Genomic DNA, 22,787 nt, shown 5'->3' with positions numbered 1-22,787 from the left:
ACCACATAGGTTTTAAGGATGCATTTTATCATGCAAAGAAATTTATATAAGTGAGGTGCAAAAAAAATGAAATTAGATGCAACAACAATGAAAGATACATAACGTAAAATTTAAGATTTGTTACTCTTAAGAAAATTGAGGGAACATAACAAGAACACTATCAAGAATATTTTTTTACATTTTTCAAGCTTTCAAAAAGAGGTCAACATATTTCTATTATGTTCTTGATGGACATTTTTTTGTACATACTTATATCATAACAAATAATCTAGTTTACCCATCACACAAAATTTCTCAAATGCTCCTTCCTTTTCGACGTTCATTATCCTACAATTAATTGTACATCTTCTGCCCTATGGCATGAAGTATAGCTTTGCAACTATAAATTTTATATTAATTAAAGACTAAGTAAAGTGAACAGGATACTGATTGAAGAAAAGAATGTTAGGATCCATTCTCAATTACACTCACTAGATCTGTGGAGAAGATGAAAAAAAAAGAGAGATTTCTTGAGGAGAGAGAATGAAGAGAGAGAAAATTGTTTTCGTGGTAACACTCGTGGTAAACTCCACGGCGAACGGACTATTTATATTCATGATTCGGAGTATGTACAATTACACAAGAGAAAATGATAATAAAAGAATTCCCCATAAATTCCATTCCGAGAAGTTAAACTTTTGTTCACAAGAAATCAACATACAAAAGGGTATAGAAATCAAATAGAAGAAAGAGCCAAATGAAATGAGATATGGGATAGCCTAATGTATGAAATGATATATTAAAATTACAAAAAAATTCAGCAATACTTTTGAAACAGTAGCAAAAATCTGAATACCAATAATTGAACTTGAAATGATCCAAAACTATGAAGAAGATAGATAAATTTAGTTGATCTAGAGATAAATTTAGTTGATATAGATAAATTTAGTAGATCTAGAGATACAATTTAGTTGATACCTAGAATATATAATATTATAAATATGTATATATCTATCGGTTTGATTTCGATTTTTCTCGAATTAAATCTAAATCAAATCAAATGTTATTGATTTTTAAAAAAATTAAAACCAAATCAAATCAACCAAGCCGATTTTCAGTTTATTAATTTGGTTTGTTTCGATTTATCGGTTTGAATCAATTTTTTCGATCTCATATGAATACCCCTAACTACCAACGAAGTGAATACAACTAGAAAGGAGCAGGAATATAAACTAAATTCATAATTGACCAAGTTCGGTAAATTTAATTTCTTTGATTATTTGTGGGAGAAAGTAGTGAACCATCATAAGCTATCATGTGAACGCATGGAGTCTGTCTCGGCCTGATCAGCTAAGCCCTCTTATACCTTGCAGGGCACAGGACATGAGATGGCATAATTTGATAGAAAGTATCTATGGCTATCCTCTTTCCAAGACACATAAAAAAAAGTCATCCGACTTACAGAATAATCTCTATCCTATGCCGGCAAACATAGTTTCAGGCATTTGTCATTTAAACCTATGCCTTCAGGGTCAACTAACTAACTCCCTTAGGATCATGACATTGTCTTAATTATTTATATTCAATAGGCTCATGTTTATAGCTTATCCCTTTTAGGATCATGTTCATTGATTAGCTATTTTAGGCTAAAAAATAATCAAGCGCCACTTTAGGGATCATATAGAGTGTCAACTGTAGTAGGCTTATAATCAAGAGTTAACATCATTATTGGAGAGAAATGAGAGGTAATTTGATGGTTCGTTATGTTATCATGACTTACATATGCTGGTTCACAAACGTCAATGTTGATGATATTAATGGTTACCTATGCAATAGGCAGGTTAGTGAGACTCATCTTCACATCTTTGCGAGCTGTGAGTGCACAAAGTAGTTAAATTAAAGCTACTGCAATGGATGGGTGTTCAATATAAGAGGGTGTAATCAAGCATGTGTTGGAAAGCATTAAAAGAAGAAACTGGAAACAGCTCAAAAGAGAGCTTGTGACAACATTTACGAGAGCAATTATATGCCATGTTTGGACTTCTAGGAAAGGAATTGGAACTTTTCAGGAAGGTAAATGTACATATAGAGACACTAGTTGTGCAAAACCAAAAAATTTGTAGACAAGATAGATCATTGGAAGTTGTCCAAATGAGCCCATAGATGTAGTAGTTTCATACAATAATACTTTGTAACTAGTGATTATTCCTTCTGTTTTGTTGAGACATGCTCTTCTACTTTTTTCTGGCTAGAAAGTTCTTGAAAAGCTTCTAAGAAAGCCAGCCGAATAGAATGGGGACTTGCTTAATTCTTCTCTTTAGATGTATTTGGTTTTTGTGGTTACGACAAAGGTTCATCTTAATAAATAAGTAAAATTTCATTCTTTAATTAAATTCGCAATTATTTTTGGGAACCAATATTAGCCAAGGTCATGAAATTCATAGTAATAGATTTCAAACCGCAAATCAATAAGCACAAGGTTCATGGACTCCAACAATTTCATGATATATACAAAATTCACAAATCTCGCAACAATTCATAGGATTTAATGAGTTTTGCGAAAGTTAAAGAGACAATTCTACTTATTTAAAGATCGAGAGTGATTTTCCAGAAATCTCGCAACAATTCATAGGATTTAATTATCGAGAGTGATTTTTCAGAAAACTTATTTAAAGAACTTAAACATGTTAAGAGTAATCTGAATTGAGAGGAACATTATAACTTATAGAATATACGAAGGGACAATTCTACATACCTATAGACATTGAAAAACTTGAGATCAAAAGAGGAGATGCGAACTTGTTTTTTTGAACCAATTCCCTTGAGATTATTGTAGCAACATTTGAGAAGAGGTAAAGGGATATTTAGTGATGAAATATTGAATAAAACTTATGGAGAAAGAGAAGTGTGAAGGCGATAGAGAAGGAGATGTGTGAAATTGACGGAATAGGGAAGTTTTTAACGTGTTAAGCTGATGGAAAAAGGAAGATTTTTAACGTGTGAATCTGATGAAGGAAAAGAGTTCAAAATGTGATGGATGATTAAAAAACATATGAAACTAATAGAAAAAGGGGATATTTAATCGTTTGGGATTAAGGTAAAAAGGAAAGGACAAAACTACCTTTGGAGGGGCTTCCTGAGCAGTAGCTCGCTGCTTGTTGCGCTATTTCCTTCCCTTGTATTGCTTGTATTGCTGCGATGGTGCAGCAGTTAAATCTTTGTCCCCCGGATACGGTTTACACCTCTATAACTCCCGAAACATATATAAATCATTCCAAGTTGATTTCCAATAAAATTTGAAGCATAACAAGATAATTATGCAACCATGACACCTCCACTTACAACTATGACTTAAGCTTAAAACGTGAGGTGTACACATGTATACAACAATAACAATAACTACAACATACTCATTGACCAGTGTAATCTCACCAAAGAGGTTTTGAGAGGGCCGAGTGATATGTACGCAACCTTATTCCTGCCTTATGAAGGTAGATTGACAAATTCTGATAGACCCTCAACTCAAGTAAAACATATCAAATGAGGTATAAAAGGAAATTCAACAGAGAAAAAACCATGATAAACATAATGAAGAAAAGAACAATAGTAACAACAAATAATGCGATAACCAAAGCATAGATAACAACATGTAATACGAAAATGGAAGAATAAGATAACAGAAGGATAAGAATAATAATAATAAATATACTCAGTATGGAAACCAAACAATCCTTATCTACCTACTAAGCTAATCCATGATTTTCATTTCTCCTACCAAAGGTCATGTCCTTATGTATGAAAAATCAGCAATCATAGCTTTTGAATGATAATTGTAGTCCTTATGTAAGTGGTGAACTAAATTTAGGTTACACTGAAATTAGAACGAATGTTCAAACGTTCAATTACCCTCTCAGAAAGGAATGACTCATACTTGTCGAAAGAAGCAGCTATATTTGGGAGACAACATGAATTTGCAGATTTTACATGGTATCCTAGCCAGCACAAAGTTGTTTATAGGATTGATGATCGAGTTCCTGCCAACACTCCTGGCAATGCCCTTAATGACTTTCTTGGATTTCGCTCAACAGCTTCACTCGTCCTCGCCATTTTAAGAACCACAGGTTATTAGTTATTCATTTAGTGATTCAAATTTACTTTCTTTCAACTTTATGGTAATATTTTAGATATCCAGTCATGACTGCACTCTACTTTCTTTGTTCACCAGAGGAGACTCAAGAATCAATAAGCGATGCTACTGCAAAATGCTCAATTGCCAAACTAACCACTTCCACACTGAAGATTGGTGCTTATGGGTTGACAAACAATGGTTAGTTAATTCTTTCATCATTTGCATTCTACCTTTATTCAATACATAGCGGAAGTATCAAGAAATATTAATCACGAGAACTGAAGGCTCTTTTGGTTTATTAGAAACTGTTGTATCCAAATGCACATGCAAGTGCACACAAACATATAACTAGTATAGGACTTTAACTCTAGATATCATATCCATAGAGATTTGAAGACTAGTCGTCTAATTCAAATTCTTACTTCGCTATTCAAAAAATAGCTGATCCTTTGAATTTTAATTGCATTATAATTAACCAAAAAAAAAATGAAAATTGATTCAAGCTTGGAAAATGTTGGTCTAGATCAGTTACAGAAAGAAATCTAGGGTTTTGGCTATTTGAACAATCCGGTTGAGTCTTTCTATCATCACATCTAGCATTCTCCAAAGTTATTAGTTGCAGGTTTAAATCACTTATTTAGCATATTTTGGATAACTCTAAGACTATTTGACTATCTCAACACATATATTTCTATGGTTGTCAGATAATGAAGTGCATTAAAATGTCGTCTATATCAACTAAGCTAGGTTACAAGGTATATTTCTTTAATCAATAGCGAATCGATTCCCTTTTCCTATAAGGTTCACGAACTAGCAGTGTTTCTTCTTATTACATTTGCAGTTCCATTATTTAAGTTTAACTAACAATCTACAAATACTATTCGTACAGTAATCAATCAAATGAGTAATTATAACCAAGGAGAAATGTTTTGACTACTACATATGCTGGCACATACACGACTACCTGTTCCATTGATGTGTATTACTGATAGGAGCAGTTAGTTAGTTAGCCGATTGACAAGTCAGCCGTATAGTTGGTTGAAGGTTGTTAGAGGTTGTTAGATAATGATTAGTTAGTTACAATGAGCTGTCAATGAGCTGGACACATGATTCACTTCTTAGCTCATTTCTTAGCTCATCTTAACTCAAGTCTATAAATAGACTCATAACTGTAATCTTCAAGTGAGAATAATGAAAATTCGGTTTCCAACTATCTCCTTCTTCTCCATGATTGCAAGTTATCAAGCTGCAATTCTTCAATTTCACATGGTATCAGAGCCACGAGCTCAACACTAAGTGTGTTTTCGATCAAATTTCACCAAGTTCTCTGCGCAACTTGAGATCTCTGTCTCAGTGCATTTTTTCGATCTCTGATTTTGGATTCTTCTTCTTCTTCTCGATTTAGATCTACCTTGCAATCACATCCTATCAATCATGGCACCTAAAATAGATCAAAGTGATCCACTTTTCATTGGTTCTTCTGATAGCTCAAGTGCAGTACTTGTTCCAATCAAGTTAACTGGTTCAGAAAATTATAGTTTATGTAGTCGATCGATGAGTATTCTCTCTTAGGGAAGAGAAAGTTTGGATTTGTCACTGGAACCTGCAGCAAGGAGTCGTATAGAGAGGAGCTACATGAGCAGTGGGAAACACGTAATGCAATCGTGCTTTGCTGGATCATGAACACTGTAAGTGAAAGTCTATTATTTGGAATTGTATATGCCATAAATGCTTGTGTAGATTGGCAAGATTTGAAGGAAAGATATGACAAGGTGAATCGTATGCGTATATAACAGTTGCATCAGCAATTCAAGATGAAAGACTTGGGGGATCTCAAGTATTTATTGGGGATTGAAGTTTTAAGATCAACATCAGGGATCATATTGAACCAAAGGAAGTACATTCTTGAGTTGATTGCTGACACGAGTCTTAGTGGTTCTAAACCTGCTATTACTCCTTTAGAGTTTAATGCCAAGCTCACCTCCATTGAATATGATCAAGTCACAGGTGCACAAGGTGATGAATTGCTGTCTGACATTTCCTTTTATCAAAGACTTGTTGGCAAGCTTATGTATGCCACTATTACAAGGCCATACATCAACTTTACTGTTCAGACTCTCAGCCAATTCATGCAACATCCCAAGAAGTCTCACTGGGAAGCAGCCACTAGGGTGGTCAGATACCTTAAAGGTTCTGTTAGTCAAGAGATCTGGTTAAAGGCTGAGCCTGCTACTACTCTGACTTGCTAGTGTGACTCAGATTAGGCTGCTTGTCCAAACACCATAAGATCAGTTATTGGTTATGTCATTCACTTTTGTGATTCACTTATATCATGGAAGTCCAAGAAGCAACACACTGTTTCCAGAAGTTCTACTGAAGCTGAGTACAGAAGCATGGCTTCAGCAGTTGCAGAACTCACTTGGCTGGTTGGATTATTTCAAGAACTCAAGGTTCCTATCACCCTTCCCATTTCAGTTTATAGTAATAGTAATTCAGCCATCCAATTGGCCAACAACCCAGTGTTTCATGAGAGAACCAAACATATAGAGATTAACTGTCATTTCATCAGGGACAAGATAAAAAATGGCTTGATCAAGTCTCTATATGTTCAGTCTAGTGATCAGCTTGCAGACCTGCTTACCAAGTGCCTGAGCCTTGCTCAACATACTCATTTACTTAGCAAGCTTGGTGTGCTGAACATTCTGCACCCTGCAGCTTGAGGGGGAGTGTTTTGACTACTACATACACTGGCGCATACACGACTACCTGTTCCACTGATGTGTATTACTGATAAGAGTAGTTAGTTAGTTAGCCGATTGATGAGTCAGCTGTATAGGTGGTTGAAGGTTGTTAGATAATGATTAGTTAGTTACAATGAGCTGTCAATAAGATGGATACATGATTCACTTCTTAGCTCACTTCTTAGCTCATTTCTTAGCTCATCTTAACTCAAGTCTATAAATAGACTCATAATTATAATCTTCAAGTGAGAACAATGAAAATTAGGTTTCCAACTATCTTCTTCTTCGCCATGATTGCGAGCTATCAAGCTGGAATTCTTCAATATCACAAGAAATAAAAAAATTGAAAATTAATACACTTAAAACATCATGTTCAGTCCAAAACCCAAGAACTGGGTCGTTTAGCTACACATTAGATTACAATAAGAAAAGATTCATAGAAGCTATAAAAATATTGAAAAGAATTAAGAAAGAAATAAACTGGAAGGAATAGAATGTTTGCCCTAAGTCCACGCTTAAAAACTGTCCACCCCTATTTCTCATATAAACACTACTATTTATATAGTTTTAGACGTCTAGGAATTAAATAAAATCAAATCTAACTCAGCCTAGGAAAGCTCTATTTTGCACCACTTCTGCAAAACAAAGGAGTGATGCAATAGTCAAAGCTGCATTCTTCAAGCAGACCTTGGCCGCACCATGCTTCCAAGGCAAAAGCTTCACTGCTTTACACAACTCCTTCAAAGCAAAGGTGTGGCGTGTCACACCTCGAGCCTACACACTAGGTGTGGCTAGGATCAGATGTCATTGCTGGATAGAGCGTATTCTTGTTCTGGAATACTATTAGAACTAACATTGAAAGATAAACGGAAGATTTGAAAGCATATAGTAAGATTCAATATTTAAAGTAAAGTAAAATACTTCTATTAATATGACTTAAAAGTCAAACCGAAATTTGATCATATGTCGGAACTAATTGATCAACCATCTCTGTATGAAGCTTCTAAGCTAAGTACAAGTATTGACTACTGGGACAAGGATCCCAGTCTACCTTTATTTAAACAAACATAACTACTGGACAAATTTGCAGACCAGGCCCTTCAAAAGTAAAGAGGGTACAAGCAAAACTAAGAAGATAGAGCCTGCTGGAGCATCTGATCACAAAACTGAGCACCTAAATATGGCGTAAGTACATAGAACATACCATGTTGGTGAAATTACAATAAATTACAACTGAAAAAATTACAAATGAATAAAGAAAAATATTTCTTCTTCTATGGCTGATGCGCGGATATCTCGCTCTCTTTAAGGAGATTCAAGCCCACTGCGTCAATTGTTTCTCCCGCCCAGCAGTAACACTCCTTGACTTGTTTCCTCCAGGATACAACAGTCTAATCTCAATAACTCAACAACTCTGGACAAGAATTGAGTTCAAAACTCCACAAAATAAACACCTACCTTCAACTAATAAACTCTCTTGTTTGATATATTTTTGTGAATTTTTCAAGAACTTGTATTTTGTGTTCTCCTATATTTAAGAGAAGTTAAATTGACTCTATTTATAGGCAAAATTCTTGTGCATTACATATGCACTTACTTCATGAACTTTTTTTTTTTTTCAATGTTGCCTATTTTGAGAAAAAATAAGCAACCAAAGTTGAAATTTTTTTCTTTTTTAAAGTTGCCAATTTTGAAAAGAAAAATTAAGCAACCAAAGTTGAAAATTAATTTTTTCAAAGTTGCCAATTTTGATAAGAAAAAATAAGCAACCAAAGTTAAAAAATTATTTTTTTCAAAGTTGCCAATTTTTAAAAAGAAATAAATAAGCAACCAAAGTTTTCAATGAATCTGGCATTAAGATTAAATAATATTAAAATGCCCTTAATCCATCAATTCCCCACTCATTTTAATATTATCAAGAGAGTCTACTTGCTGAAGGAAGACTACCATGCATAATGAAGGTATGCTTTGCATTGAACCTCCACTTAGTAAAATAATAAATTCTACTCCAGAGTCACAGTGGTCTCAGACTTGAATTAGGACTGCTTAGGAGAAATAAAATGTTACTGCTTACACATAATAGTCAAGGTATTGACATGAGCTTTATAGCCAGCACGTTACAGCCTTGTGCTATTCCGGTTTTAATGAGTGTCTTTTGAGAATGAGCCTAATTCTCAGAGGAAGTGGCCTACCTCCACACTCACAAAGGTGAAATACGTCGAGAGTGCTCCTGTAATTTAGCACCCCACTCATACGAGCTACAGATATTCATTAAGAGTTTTTTTTTTTTTAAATTCAACCTCACAATCATTATAGGAAAATGCACTCACATCATAGGGAGGATAAATGAATAGTGCATTTTTCACAAGAAGTCATTAGGTGATTCGTTTTTTCCATTGAACCTAGTTATAGGATCTCTACTCCCCTGATTGGGTTTCCTCACATATGACTCATGATTCAATAGGCTTCAATCCCATTCCCCTCAATGTGCTCCACCTTTTTTCTCGTCTAGGCCTTAGTTAACGGATCTGTAAGATTATCATAAGATTTGACATAATCAATATTAATGGTACCATTTGTCAAATGTGATCTCACAGTACTGTGCTTTCTCCGTAGGTCTGGATTTACCGTTGTAATAACGGTTTTGAACTCTACCAATTGCAGTGGTGCTATCACAATAAATTAATATAGGAGGAATTGAATTTTCAAAACAAGGTATTTGAAATAATAAATCTCTCAACCAATTCGCTTTCTCACTAGCTGAAGCTAATGCAATTAGTTCAGCCTCCACGGTAGAGTTAGCAATTATTGTTTTTTTTAGACATCCAACAAATAGCACCACCACTCAAAGTAAATACATATCCAGTAATGGATAAGAAATCACCTGATAAAGTATTCCAATCCGCATCACAAAAGCCTTCAAGTACAGCAGGATATTTTGTATAGGATAAACCATAATTTTTGTTCCAATTAAATATCTCATTACTCTATTTATAGCATGATAATGTTCATTACCTAGCTTGCTAGTAAACCTGCTAAGTACTCCTACTGCATATGCAATATCAGGCCTAGTGCAATCAGTCACATATCTCAAACTTCCAATTATGCTAGCATATTCCTTTTGATTTATAACATCAGTTTCACTTTCAATAGGACACAGGTGAACACTAGAATCAAATGGAGTTACAACATGCTTGCAATCAAGGAAATTATATTTTTTCAATATTTTCTCTACATACTGTGGCTGGTCAAGGAAAATTCCATCACATGTTCTAGTAATTTTTATTCCTAGAATAAAATTTGCCTGTCCAAGATCTTTTATTTCAAAATGGCTTCTAAGAATATTTTTGGTCTCATCAATAGTATTCATGTTAGTGCCAAAGATCAATAAATCATCAACATATAGGCAAATAATCACATGTGAATTATTTCAAGACATATGATATATGCACTTATCACACTCATTTGTTTTAAATCCATTATCTATCATGCAGGGATCAAACTTTTTATGCCATTGCTTTGGTGCTTATTTCAAGCCATATAGGGATTTATTAGTTTACATGCTTTTCTTTCTTGGCCAACCTCCACAAAACACTCGGGTTGTTCCATGTAAATCTCCTCATTTAGGTCTCCATTTAAAAAAGTAGTTTTTACATCCATTTGATGAATTTGTAAATAAGAAATTACCACAATAGCAACTAAAAGACTAATGGATGTAATTCTCATCACCGGTGAAAAAGTATCAAAAAATTCTAGGCCTTCTAGTTGTTTAAAACCTTTAGCCACAAGCCTAACTTTATATTTATCAACAGATCCATCCGGTTTTAATTTTTTTACGTAAGACCCATTTATATCCAATTGTTTTACAACCCGATGGTAAATCAACTAACTTTCAAGTTTTATTAGAAATTAGCGATTTCATTTCATCATGTACAACCTCTTTCCAGAAAATAGCATCATGTGAAGATAAAGCTTCTTTTAAAGTGATAGGGTCATCTCCAACGTTAAAAACATAATAATCAAGACCAAAATCTTTTTCTCCTCTAGCTCTTTTACTTCTTCTTAACTCAAAATCATCATTTTCTTTATTATTTAAAGTAGAAGTAGAAGAACTAGGTAGTGTTAAAATATTTTCTTTAGTCCCATGACCCCCACTATTTTTAAAATTAAAAGGAAATTTATTTTCATGAAAAATAGCATCACCTGATTCTATTATCATGCCATCTTCAAGATTAAAAAATCTATAGACTGTACTATTAGAAGCATAACCAAGAAAAGCACAAGTAGTAACTTTCTTACCCAACTTAGAGATTTTAGAATCCATTAACCTCACATAGGCTAAGCAACCCCGAACTCTTAGATATCCCAAATTTGGCTTATGACCTTTCCATAATTCAAAAGGCGTTAATTTTGTCTTTTTATGAGGCACATGATTCAACATATAACAAGCAGTCAAAAGAGCTTCACCCCAAAAATTTAAAGGTGCACAAGACTCAATTAACATGACATTAGTTAACTCAACCAAAGTTCTATTCTTTCTTTCCACTACATCGTTACATGAAGGAGAATAAGGAGGAATAGTTTCATGAATTATACCCAATGATCTTAGAAAAAAATTGAACTCAAATGACTTATATTCACGGCCTCTAGCACTTATTATTCTTTTTATTTTTCTATTAAACTGATTTTCAACTTTATGGAGAAAATTTTTAAAATTCTCAAATGCATCACTTTTATTTTTCATTAAATAAACATATGTAAACTTAGAAAAATCATCAATGAAAGTAATAAAATATCTATTTCCTCCATGAGTTAAAATTCCATTAAGTTCACAAATATCACTATGAACTAATTCTAATAAATCAGTTTTTCTTTTAACTTGGAAGTGAGGCCTTTTTTGTGATTTTAGCTTTACTACAAGCTTCACATTTTTTAAAATTCTTTTTGATCATTGAAATTAATCCTAAACTAGTCATGATTCCCACATAACGATCATTTATATGACACAAACGAGCATGCCAGAAATTAGTAGAACAAAGCATATAAATAGAAATAATTGTTTTATTTATCTCAATACTTAATTTGAACATACCATCACATGCATACCCTTTTCCCACAGAAATATTATTTTTCACAATTACATACTGGTCAAATTCAATAATCTGTTTGAAGCCCGCTTTATTAGAAGAAAACTAGATATCATGTTTTTCCTCATGGAAGGAGTATAAAGTACATCTTTTAAGATTAATACCCTTTCAGAAGTAAATCTCAACTCGACATCCCATTCCAAGTACTTGACTTGTGTGAGAATCTCCAAGCATGATGGTTTTGGGCTTCTCACAATTTTTATAAATTTTAAACCAGTCTTTGTCATAACAGACATGACGATTTGCACTGGAGTCATTCCACCATCCATCAATAGTCTTCAAAGTAGTATTTTTGTTATTTTCAGGGGTAGCATTATATGAAGATAAATTTACCTTCAGTGTGATGTTGTTCTCCTCTGTTTGCATAAGTGCATCTTGGCCTCTAGCCACATATTTTTTCGCTCCCGCCTCCTCAGTGTCATACTTACTCTGCAAGACTTTTCAAATTTTCTTTGCACTAGAGTAAGTTCTATCATAATAATCATAAAAATTATCAGATAGACAATTAAGTAAAAAGTAACGGCACTTATAAGAGATTATTGTATTTTTCTACTTTCTCTTGATGAGAAATGTATTCTTCATCACTCATGGAAGAGTCATCTACTTTGTTAGGGTTCTTCTCCGTTAACACATAAGAGACATTTTACCCTTCCACCTTTTAAAGTGAGTACCGTTGAACCGGAATGGCTTGTTTAGGTCTCTTAAATTGATATCCGCGATATTTTCAGTTGTTTCCATCATGAATCTCCTTAAAATTGCTGGTGAAATTACAATAAATTGCAATAATATTTCAATAGATTACAACTGAAAAAATTACAAATGAATAAAGAAAAATATATTTCTTCTTCTATGACTGAGGCGCGGATATCTCACTCTCTTTAAGGAGATTCAAGCCCACTGTGACAATTGTTTCTCCAGCCCAGTAGTAACACTCCTTGACTTGTCCCCTTCAGGATACAATAGCCTAATCTCAATAACTCCACAAAATAAACACCTCCCTTCAACTAATAAATTCTCTTGTTTGATATATTTTTGTGAATTTTTCAAGAACTTGTATTTTGTGTTCTCCTATATTTAAGAGAAGTTAAATTGCCTCTATTTATAGGCAAAATTCTTGTACATTACATATGCACTTACTTCATGAATTTTTTAATTTTTTTTCAAAGTTGCCAATTTTGAAACAAAATAAGCAACCAAAGTTGAAAAATTATTTTTTTTCAAAGTTGTCAGTTTTCGGAAGAAAAATTAAGCAACCAAAGTTGAAAATTAATTTTTTCAAAGTTGCCAATTTTGAGAAGAAAAAATAAGCAACCAAAGTTAAAAAATTATTTTTTCAAAGTTGCAAATTTTTAAAAAGAAATAAATAAGCAACCAAAGTTTTTAATAATGAATTTGACATTAAGATTAAATAATATTAAAATGCCCTTAATCCATCATACCATATGTAATATAACTGGATAATACATGACAAAAAGTTATGATTACTTTATGGTGTATCAGTATCACCGAGACATGAAATATTATATATAACAAGATCATGAGATAGACTGTGTACTGAAGCATAGTATAGTTTAAAAATCATAATCACAAGATAACTAAATGACTGAATCATGGACTAAAATTACGAACTAAATCATGGGCTAAATTGAATACTAAATCTTAAAACTATCTGAATCCGAAGGTTTGAATCACGATATAAACTTTACAACTGAATTATCAAAGAATCTAAATATTTGAATATGAAGGTCTGAATCATTATGTAAATTGTATAATTAAATCATAAAAAGAGTATGAATATCTAAATCTGAAGTTGTGAATCATGATGTAAACTGTATAACTGAATCATAAAAGAATTTTAATATCTAAATCAAGTTGTAAACTGTATAACTGAATCATAAAATATTTTAAGTTACAAAATCTGTAAAATATATTGTATATAAATTTGTATGAATTTTTAAATAGTTGCAAAGAGGCAAAAATCATCTTTTTGAAAATAAGTGTTTTTATTGAGGAGTTTCTCATAACCGACATAACTCCACGTGAGCTCATAATGCGTAACCGCTATTCGATTGGAGGACCGTCCTAAACCTTGCAAGGCAATAAGACATTCTATTTTTGTGAATCGATTCTAAGCCCTTACAAGGGGCTTAAAGAGGAGTTTTCTGAACCAATGGCACGACCCCATCCTACACTGGCACATATATGTTTCAATTTTTTTATTATTTTAAATCCATACCTTCTAGGTAAAAAATAGTCCTCCCAAAACATTCTATATATATGCTCATACTACATTTATCAAGACAATCTAAGAACTAAATTCTTAAAATCTAGTGAGGAGACTTGCACACGAAATCATAATTCTAAGGGTGAGCTAGTGAGCCTTGTGCCAAAAATTTAGGGGTGTTCTTATTTCATATTAGTGAGCCTTGCACTTAAAATCATGCTAGTGAGACCGATGCTCTAAATCATATGAAAATCAATGAGTTGAGTTTAGATTTTTAGGCAAAATACATGTTTTCCATAACCATTTAGAAATTCATAAATAATCTATAATGAACCATTAAATAGATTCATAAGCCATGATGATTTCTGATAAAACCCTATCCCATTCATAGAAGAAACTAAAATTTCAAGAATGTATTTGTGGGAAGAACTAAGGTTCCCACACATGAAGATTAGCCTTACATACATTAGCTAATGGATAACTGTAATACCCCACATTTCCGAGCTAGAATTCGAACCATTGTTCCTACATGTATAAACTCGATGATTCCTATGCAAACATAAGTGTCATGATTATTTTCCTAGTGTGAAAAGTGCTTTCGAGGTAAAAAATATTCATAGGAAACATTTAAAGTTCATAGTCAAGAACTTTTGTTATCAACCAAATTTTGATAGTCGATCCTATGAGGGTCAACTTTGAGTGTGTATAACTTTTAGAATATATGAAATTTTGGAGATCAAAACTCACATTATCAAAGAAAATTGAGTCCTCTTTTCAACTCCACAGATTTTGCCTTAATCTGATACCTGAGAAAACCATTAAGTACATTTTTGTGAGAAACCGTGAGGGTGCGTGAAAAGGGTGTGGCACGCCTTCTATGCTCCGTGAATTTGGCGTGGCATGACCTATTTCCAGAGATGCTAGAACCAGTATTTTGTCTTTAATTTTTTGAGGGTAAACTAGTCATTTACGTCCTAAATCATCCTATTACTAATGCTAACATGATTTCATCATTCCATAACCCCAAATACACAATCCCTCTCCTCCTAAATTCTCAATAACACCACTTAAGAGTTCTTTTCCGAAAATTCAATTTTCAAGGCTTCAAATTCAAATTTCTTCTTATTGTTTTCTCCCTAATTTCGTCATCAAGGGTATGAAAAATGAATTCAAGTGTTCATATCAATTCCAGGCTAGGGTTCAAGCTTTAGAGTTAAGGATTCAAGCTTTTATTCAAATTCCTTCTGTAAAAAAGGCATGTATATCTTCCCTCTAACCTATTTTATTAAAAATGTGTGTTTAATTATTGCCCATATGAATTTGATTGTTGGTTTGAAAATTGGGTTGAGGGCTTTTGGATGTTAATTGGTTGAACTGCTTTTCTCATGGTGTTTTTTTTTTTTTTGGATTATTCATGCTTTAAATTGATAGGTTTTGAACTAATTGGGTGCATGAGTATGGAATTGAAATGGGGGTCGTGGATTCCCCCAAATAAATGGATTTTGGTATTGGAATTGGTAATAACCTCAACTCACCTCATGAAATTGGCTTTGAAACATGGATATATACATATTGAAACCAATTTTAAAACCTTGCATTGGACAAAAGTTTAATGAAATGTGTTTTGTATTTAAATTTGACCTTGGGGGTCATGGATTCCCCCAAATTGATAGATAATTAAAATGACAAAATAATATTATCTTGCAAGCACAGTAGTTATGATGATACCAATGTTATGTACCTTAATGGATGATTTTGGGTTTGATAAATGAGAATGTGTAAATAGTTTAATTAGGCTTAAAGGGGGTTATGTAGCTCGACGTGATGGTTGTGGTCCTAAGAGACTAATATTAGAAATTCACATTTGCCGACGTGGGGGTGGTCTTAATGACCCTATGCATATGTCACACTTTATTTATATTTATATCTTGGGATGGCGTAGTGTCATGGATTCTCCGACCTTCTTGATACCTTCGGTTCATGTGAATAACATGCACTGAGGACCTTCTAGTGGGCGGATCTGGACCCATATAGCCCGTGGGTACCTTTATGACGGTTGAAGCTACATTGTCCAGGTTAATATTTTAAAATCTCATACTTAAACCTTATTTCCTATCCCGAAATCTCATATATATAAGTATGAATGTGTGCATATGATTTTTGGACTAACTTATACTTGGCATTATTGTATCTCTTCCTTGAGTTACATGTTAGTGTTTATCCCGCTAACCATCCTAGGATGCTACATTATTTCATAATTTAGGGTTTGAAGACACTTCTTTTACCTTTGTGCAGCGTTAGGTGGATAAGTATAATTGTCGAGTTACTTGAAGTTGTGAGATTTCATTCTCCAAAAGGACTGTCATTTTATAGTTTATTTTTTTATGCTTTAGACTATCTCATTGGGTTCCTCTTTAGCTATAGTTGCAGGCATGTTTGACATAGATGATGTGTAGTTTCATTAGAGGCTTTTGTGGACAACTATGGATTGGGTATTATTGAATTCTTAGAACCCTTACCTTGGTTCATTTATCTATCATTCATTACTATTTAATTAGATTTTGCATTTTTATTATTATTACTTGTGTTCATGAGGTTAGACGATGGGGGTGGTCTCTGTTCCGCGATGAACTTGAGATATCCGTCACAGCCAGACCCTGGTTTGGGTTGTGACAAATTTGATATCAGAGCACGGTTCGGGGTCGTTGGGTATCCATAATGCTGTGCCTAGTAGAGTCTTACTTATGGGTATGTTGTGCACTATACTTATATTTGGGAGGTGATGAGGCATTTAGGAAATGTTTCTCATTCTTTCATACTCTAGACTGTGTAATTGTGTTGTCCATATGAAACTTATCCAAGTTCCTTTCTCTCTTTGATTTTTTTGACTATGTCTCATTATTGAGGCGATAAAAGTGCAAAGCCTTAGCTTCCTAACAGTGTGATCCTTTCCAAATGAGTCATCAAAAGTTATGGAATGGTGCAAGGACTGAAAACGAGTCTATTGGTGCGTCAAGGTGTATTGATTCAAGCATGTACCTCTAACTTCATTAATTGTGATTTTCAACCCGAGGTAAGATGCGCAATTTGTCCCTTTCAAGATCTTTATGGAAAATGTCTCACTTAAGGGGAGGATATGTATTTAAATATTGGGGTAGTATTTCAATCCTAATAGGTAGTATAAATAGGGGTGTTATGACCTATGAGTAGTAAGATGATCCTGAGGTTAGTGATATAAAGTCATATTTTAAAAGTCAGAGTGAGGTTAACTTTTCAGTAAAAAGAGATAGTTGTAATTGCATGACCTTTAAGTGAGGGTTGGGGGTGGTATTCCATTATGGTGTTGGTTAAGGTATACCAAAAATTAGCAAACTTATTGTAGTCGGTAAGAAGGAGTGGTTAGTTACAATACTTGCAACTTTAGTTGAAATAAGAAAGGAGCTCTTGAGGACTAGATATTGTAGTAGTAAAATTAATCATAGGTTGCGAATGGAAGGATTTGTCGGCTAATGATTTATGAATTAAGCATTCACTTGGGGGAGGTCTTAAAAATGGGGACTTAATGATGTTTATAGAATTTTGAAGGTGCTTGGGATGTATGCATGGGTAAGTGGATGTGATATGAGGGATGTGAATATTCTATAGACCATAATGGGCTAGGTAACAAGATTAAGATTGACTATCCTTATTAGATGGTTTTAACACACTAAGGGCCCTTTGATTTTTATCTAGTAGTTGTAAGTTAGTTAAGGAGGTGAGAATATATGTAGTAAATATTAAGGTGTAGTAATAACGTTGTGAAGAAGAATGTGCTTGTGGACTGTAGTTAAGTTAAATAAGGAATTTAGGTTGATTTTTCTATTTGAATGACTAGTACATTATGCGTTATATTTCATTGGTGGTACAAGATGATTGCTAAACACTAAGTTTGAACTTTAGATATTGATTGTGGTAATAAGAATGTTAGCTCGAGGATAGTGATGCAAGATTTGTGGGAATGAAAGTTGTAGGCTTGTTATAATGTGTGAGAGAGCTTAGGTTGATGACTTAGGAAATATTAGAGTGGGTAATTGTGATATATGCATGCGGTCTAGTGTGGAAGTGGAGTGGTTCAATCAATAGATGGATAAGAGCCTTAAGTTATAAGAATAAAGTGTACTCGGTTTTGAGTTATGAGTGCCATTTATACCTAGTTTATGATCTTAAATTTATTAGTTTGGAGAAGTCTAGGGAGTTGTTATATGGTGTAACGTAGAGATGAATTGAGAGAGAAATACATAGAATATGTGAACTCTTAGTACAATTTTAAAATTTTGTTAAATTATGAGGCTATGATATTAGAGGTGTAATGCTAGTATTCTAATGAATTGAAAATGGGGTGTTATGAGTTTAGAAGCATGGATTTCTATGCCCATGAAAATGTTTGTTATAAGAAAGTGATTTTGGAGATTGGAGAAAGTTATGATTAGTATCCTTGAAGGAGATGTCTTAGAAATATTTAGTATTTATATTAAAGTTGTCATGGGGAGTTTGGTGTTTTTATGCATAGTAATACCACCCCTCATTGTGCGTGAGGGAATATGTTGCAAGTTTAAGATAATCACCTTTGAGGGAAGGAGGAGATTATGAACTAAGGTAGATCTTGAATTTTCTCATGACAGTGAGTTTTAGGGATGATTCATGGTAAATCTATTCTTACTCTAGAAAATTCCTCCTATTTTTGAAGCTCGTACTCTAGTGCATCAGTCACTCTCCCTGTGTTAGTATGATAGTAGTTATGGAAGCATAGCAATGTTTTACATAAGAGAGTGGATGATCCTTATTGTAAAATTTTTGTATGGCTACTCGAATTAAGGTTATAGATAAAATGGGAAGAGTGAGATGGACTTTTGTTATGTGAAATGGTTAGGAGGGGATACGTGGTGAAAATCTTTGTGAAAGTGATAGAATTTGCTAGGTTTTTGGCGGGGAGGTCCGTAAAGTGGGTGTAGTAAAGATAGGCTTAAATGTTGTGATTGATAATACACAAACCCTTGTGTTATGTTGCTGGTAGTCTTGATAAGACATGATATTGTTTGACTATAATTATAGGATGGAGTAGTATTCTTGGATGTATGTAGGGTATAGAGCCTGCCACTTAACCTAGCACCTTTTAAACTCCGAATTAGGCTTTGATATGAAAACAATGTATAGTAGACTCAGAATTTTGTAGTGATGTGTTTTGTGGAAATTGTAAGATTGAAATGGTAAAATGTGGTATTCGTAGATGAATTCATAGTTAAGGAGTACTGCTATATTTGAGGTCTATTAGACGTATCATTGGAGGTGGAGAATGCTTCTATTCTTATGTCCCGCTAAATCTTATTTCGTATCTTGTATCAATCTAAATTAAGCAAGGATTCCTATAAGAATTTCATGCCTTACATTTTTATGATCACGTTTCATATAACTCATGCCCATTAGGGATGTTAAAAAGGTGTCTTGGAAAAGTTTTGGAATTTTCGGAAAGGGTTCGGGGCTATTTTTGAATTTTGAGGTAGTAAGCCTCCGCGATAAGGCCGTGTCACTGAGGTTAACCTATGAGATACTAGGGTGGCACGGAGGCTAACCTCTACGATATTGGCGTCCAGTATTTTAATTTTGTCTAATTTTTTACTATCTCACTTGGGGTGAGAGGCTTTGGGTCTTTTACCCCTTGTATAGCCTTAGTCTTGTTATCTCTTGATTCGTGCTTGCATAATTTACTTGGTGATGCCATGAATCCCTTTTATTTTGATCCCTATATGTGTTTTGTTGAGGAATAATACCTAATGTGAAGTTACATACTTTATTCCATCTTCTAAAGCTTCAATAAGTTCCTACCCATAAATCAAGGACGAATGATTCCAAGGGAGACATAATGTAACACCCTGTATTTTTGGGCTAGAATTCAAATCGTTGTTCCTATGTGTATAAACCCAAAACCAATGAGTTCTATGTAAATATCAGTGTCATGATAATTTTCCTAGTGTAAAAAGTGCTTTTGAGGTGAAATCTTTCACAACATTTACAACAAAGTGAGTTAAGAACTTTTGTTATCACCAAATTTTGGTATTTGATCCTACAATAGTCAACTTTGAAAGTGTATAACTTGTAGAATATATGATATTTTGGAGATCAAGACCCACCAAATCAAAGACTATTGAGTCCTCTTTCCAATGCCATTGATTTTTCCTTAATTCGATACCCGAGTAAAAGTTATGAGAATTTTTGTGAAGAACTAGTGAGAGTGTCAGATAAGGGCGTGGCACACCCTCTGTGCTCCACAATTTTGGCGTGGCATGCCCCCTATTTCCAGAGATGCTAAATCCCTCATTTCTCTTTAGTTTTTTAAGGGTAAACTAGTCATTTATGTCCTAAATTATCCTATAGCTAATGCTAACTTGACTTCATCATCCCATAACCCTTTATACACAATCCCTCTCCTCCTAAATTCTCAAGAACTCCATATAAGGGTTCTTCTCAAAAAATTCAACTTCCAAGGCTTCAAATTTAAGTTTCTTCTTAATGTTTTATCCCCAATTTCATCATCAAGGGTATAGGAAATGAGTTCAAGTGTTTATATCAATTACAAGCTAGGGTTCAAGCTTCAAAGTTAAGGGTTCAATTTTTTATTCGAATTCCTTCCATGTAAAAGGCATGTATCTCTTCCCTATAACTTATTTTGTTAAAAACATGTGTTTAATTATTATCCATCTGAATTTGATTGTTGGATTGAAAATTGGGTTGAGGACTTTTGGATGTTACTTGGTTGAACTGCTTTTCCCATGTTTTTTTTTTGGATTATTCATGCTTTGAATTAATGGTTTTTGAACTAATTGGGTGCCTGGGTATGAAATTGGAATGAGGGTCGTGGATTCGCACAAATAAATGGATTTTGTTATTGGAATTGGTAATAACCTTAACCTACATTATGAATTTTTCTTTTAAACATGGATATATGCATATTGAAACTAATTTTGAAACCTTGCATTGCATAAAAGGTTAATGGAACGTGTTTTGATTTTAATTTGGACCTTAGGGGTTGTGGATTCCCTAAGTTGATGGATAACTGGAATGGAAAAGTTATATTATCTTGCAAGCATAATAGGTATGATTTTCCCAATGGTAGATGCCTTAATGGAAGATTTTGGTTTTGATAATTGGAAATGTGTAAATGTTTTAATTGGGCTTAAAGGGGGTTATTTAGCTCGCCATAAAGGTGGAGGTCCTGAGGGGATGATACTAGAAATCCATGTTTGCTGGCGTGGGATGGTCTTAATAACCTTGTACATTTGTCACACTTTATATATATTTGTACCTTGGGATAGCGTAGGGTCGTGGGTTCCCCAAGACTCCTTGATACCTCTGGTTTTTATGGCTAACATGAACTGCGACACTTTCGATGGGGGTGGGGGTCGGACCCATATAGCCCATGGGTGCCTTTATGACAGTTAAGGATACATAATGTAGGTTAGTGTTTTCAAAACGCATGCTTAAACCTTGTTCTCTCTCCCAACATCTTATATATATATATGTAAATATGAATGTGTGCATATGCTTTCTGGATTGATTTGTACTTGACATTATTTTATCCCTTCCCCGAGTTACATGCTAGCGCTCACCACTCTAACCGTCTGTCATAATCTGAGGCCACCCCCTAGTCGTAACACGATGCTTAAGGTCATAAGTGACTCTAAGCTAACCCATGATCTGACATAAGCTTTAAATACTAAAACAAGGTAACGAAACACTGTGCGTAAGTCATTTAAAAGTATATGATAATCGAAAACAGTGTCAAAGGTAACTTGAATACATCACTAAAAACATGTCTAACTGACTGACTGTCTGAAAGCCTTTAAATATGATGAGTTATTATGTCAGGTCCCTAAATAACTCTGACTAATTGAAATAGCATGAAGTAAAAAAATGCTGGGATGAATAACTAATATAATAGCTAGTCCTCGACTGATGAGGACTCACCAATGCTGCAGCTGAGTGACACAGGAAAAAACTAAGTATGATCTGGAAGCTGATTGTTCGAACCTATGTTATAAGACAACATACTGCAAAATATAGTATTGATCTATACTTTAAATTTACTGGTAGGTGAGATGGAAGCTAGCTGATACACATAAAGGTACAAAGTATGAATATGAAAATTGAACGCAAGACCATGTTTAAATATGTACTGAACTAATCTGAATAGCAGAATAATTGATATACTAAACATTGGTCCAAAAAATCCTGTACTGGACATCATATGAATACTGACTAAGGAACTGTGGGAGCTAACTACAACTGACATAACCCAATTTGAGCTAATCAAGGTCCAACTTGTAACCCTATCTTGAAAGGTGTCGGTACCTTGCCAAGGGTACCAACACTGGCTAGCGTGGATCCACTAATCTGATGTCCCGAAGGACTAGGGAGTCATGCCTTTACTGACGGGGGACCCCTTATAACCTACGGTGGCAACGTAGTTCTGGAACTTAAGGATTGCTACTAATGACTCATGCCTAACTAATGGGGGAGCCACCACCCTTGCG

At 34.0% G+C, this 22,787-nt stretch overlaps 1 protein-coding gene across 1 annotated transcript in view; it reads left to right on the top strand.

Annotated features, from left to right (window-relative positions):
- The window catches only part of LOC107843037 (probable L-gulonolactone oxidase 6), an 82,174-nt gene that overhangs the window by 25,575 nt on the left and 33,812 nt on the right, over positions 1-22,787 (top strand). The window contains exons 2-3 of the mRNA XM_047402930.1: positions 3,845-4,100; positions 4,205-4,306. Of these exons, the coding sequence (XP_047258886.1) occupies positions 3,845-4,100; positions 4,205-4,306 (358 nt within the window). The remainder of the gene's footprint in view (positions 1-3,844; positions 4,101-4,204; positions 4,307-22,787) is intronic.

This window comes from Capsicum annuum, unplaced genomic scaffold (genome assembly GCF_002878395.1).
Source record: "Capsicum annuum cultivar UCD-10X-F1 unplaced genomic scaffold, UCD10Xv1.1 ctg3069, whole genome shotgun sequence".
Lineage (NCBI taxonomy): Eukaryota > Viridiplantae > Streptophyta > Magnoliopsida > Solanales > Solanaceae > Capsicum > Capsicum annuum.
This window is presented reverse-complemented; position numbering and strand designations above follow the sequence as displayed.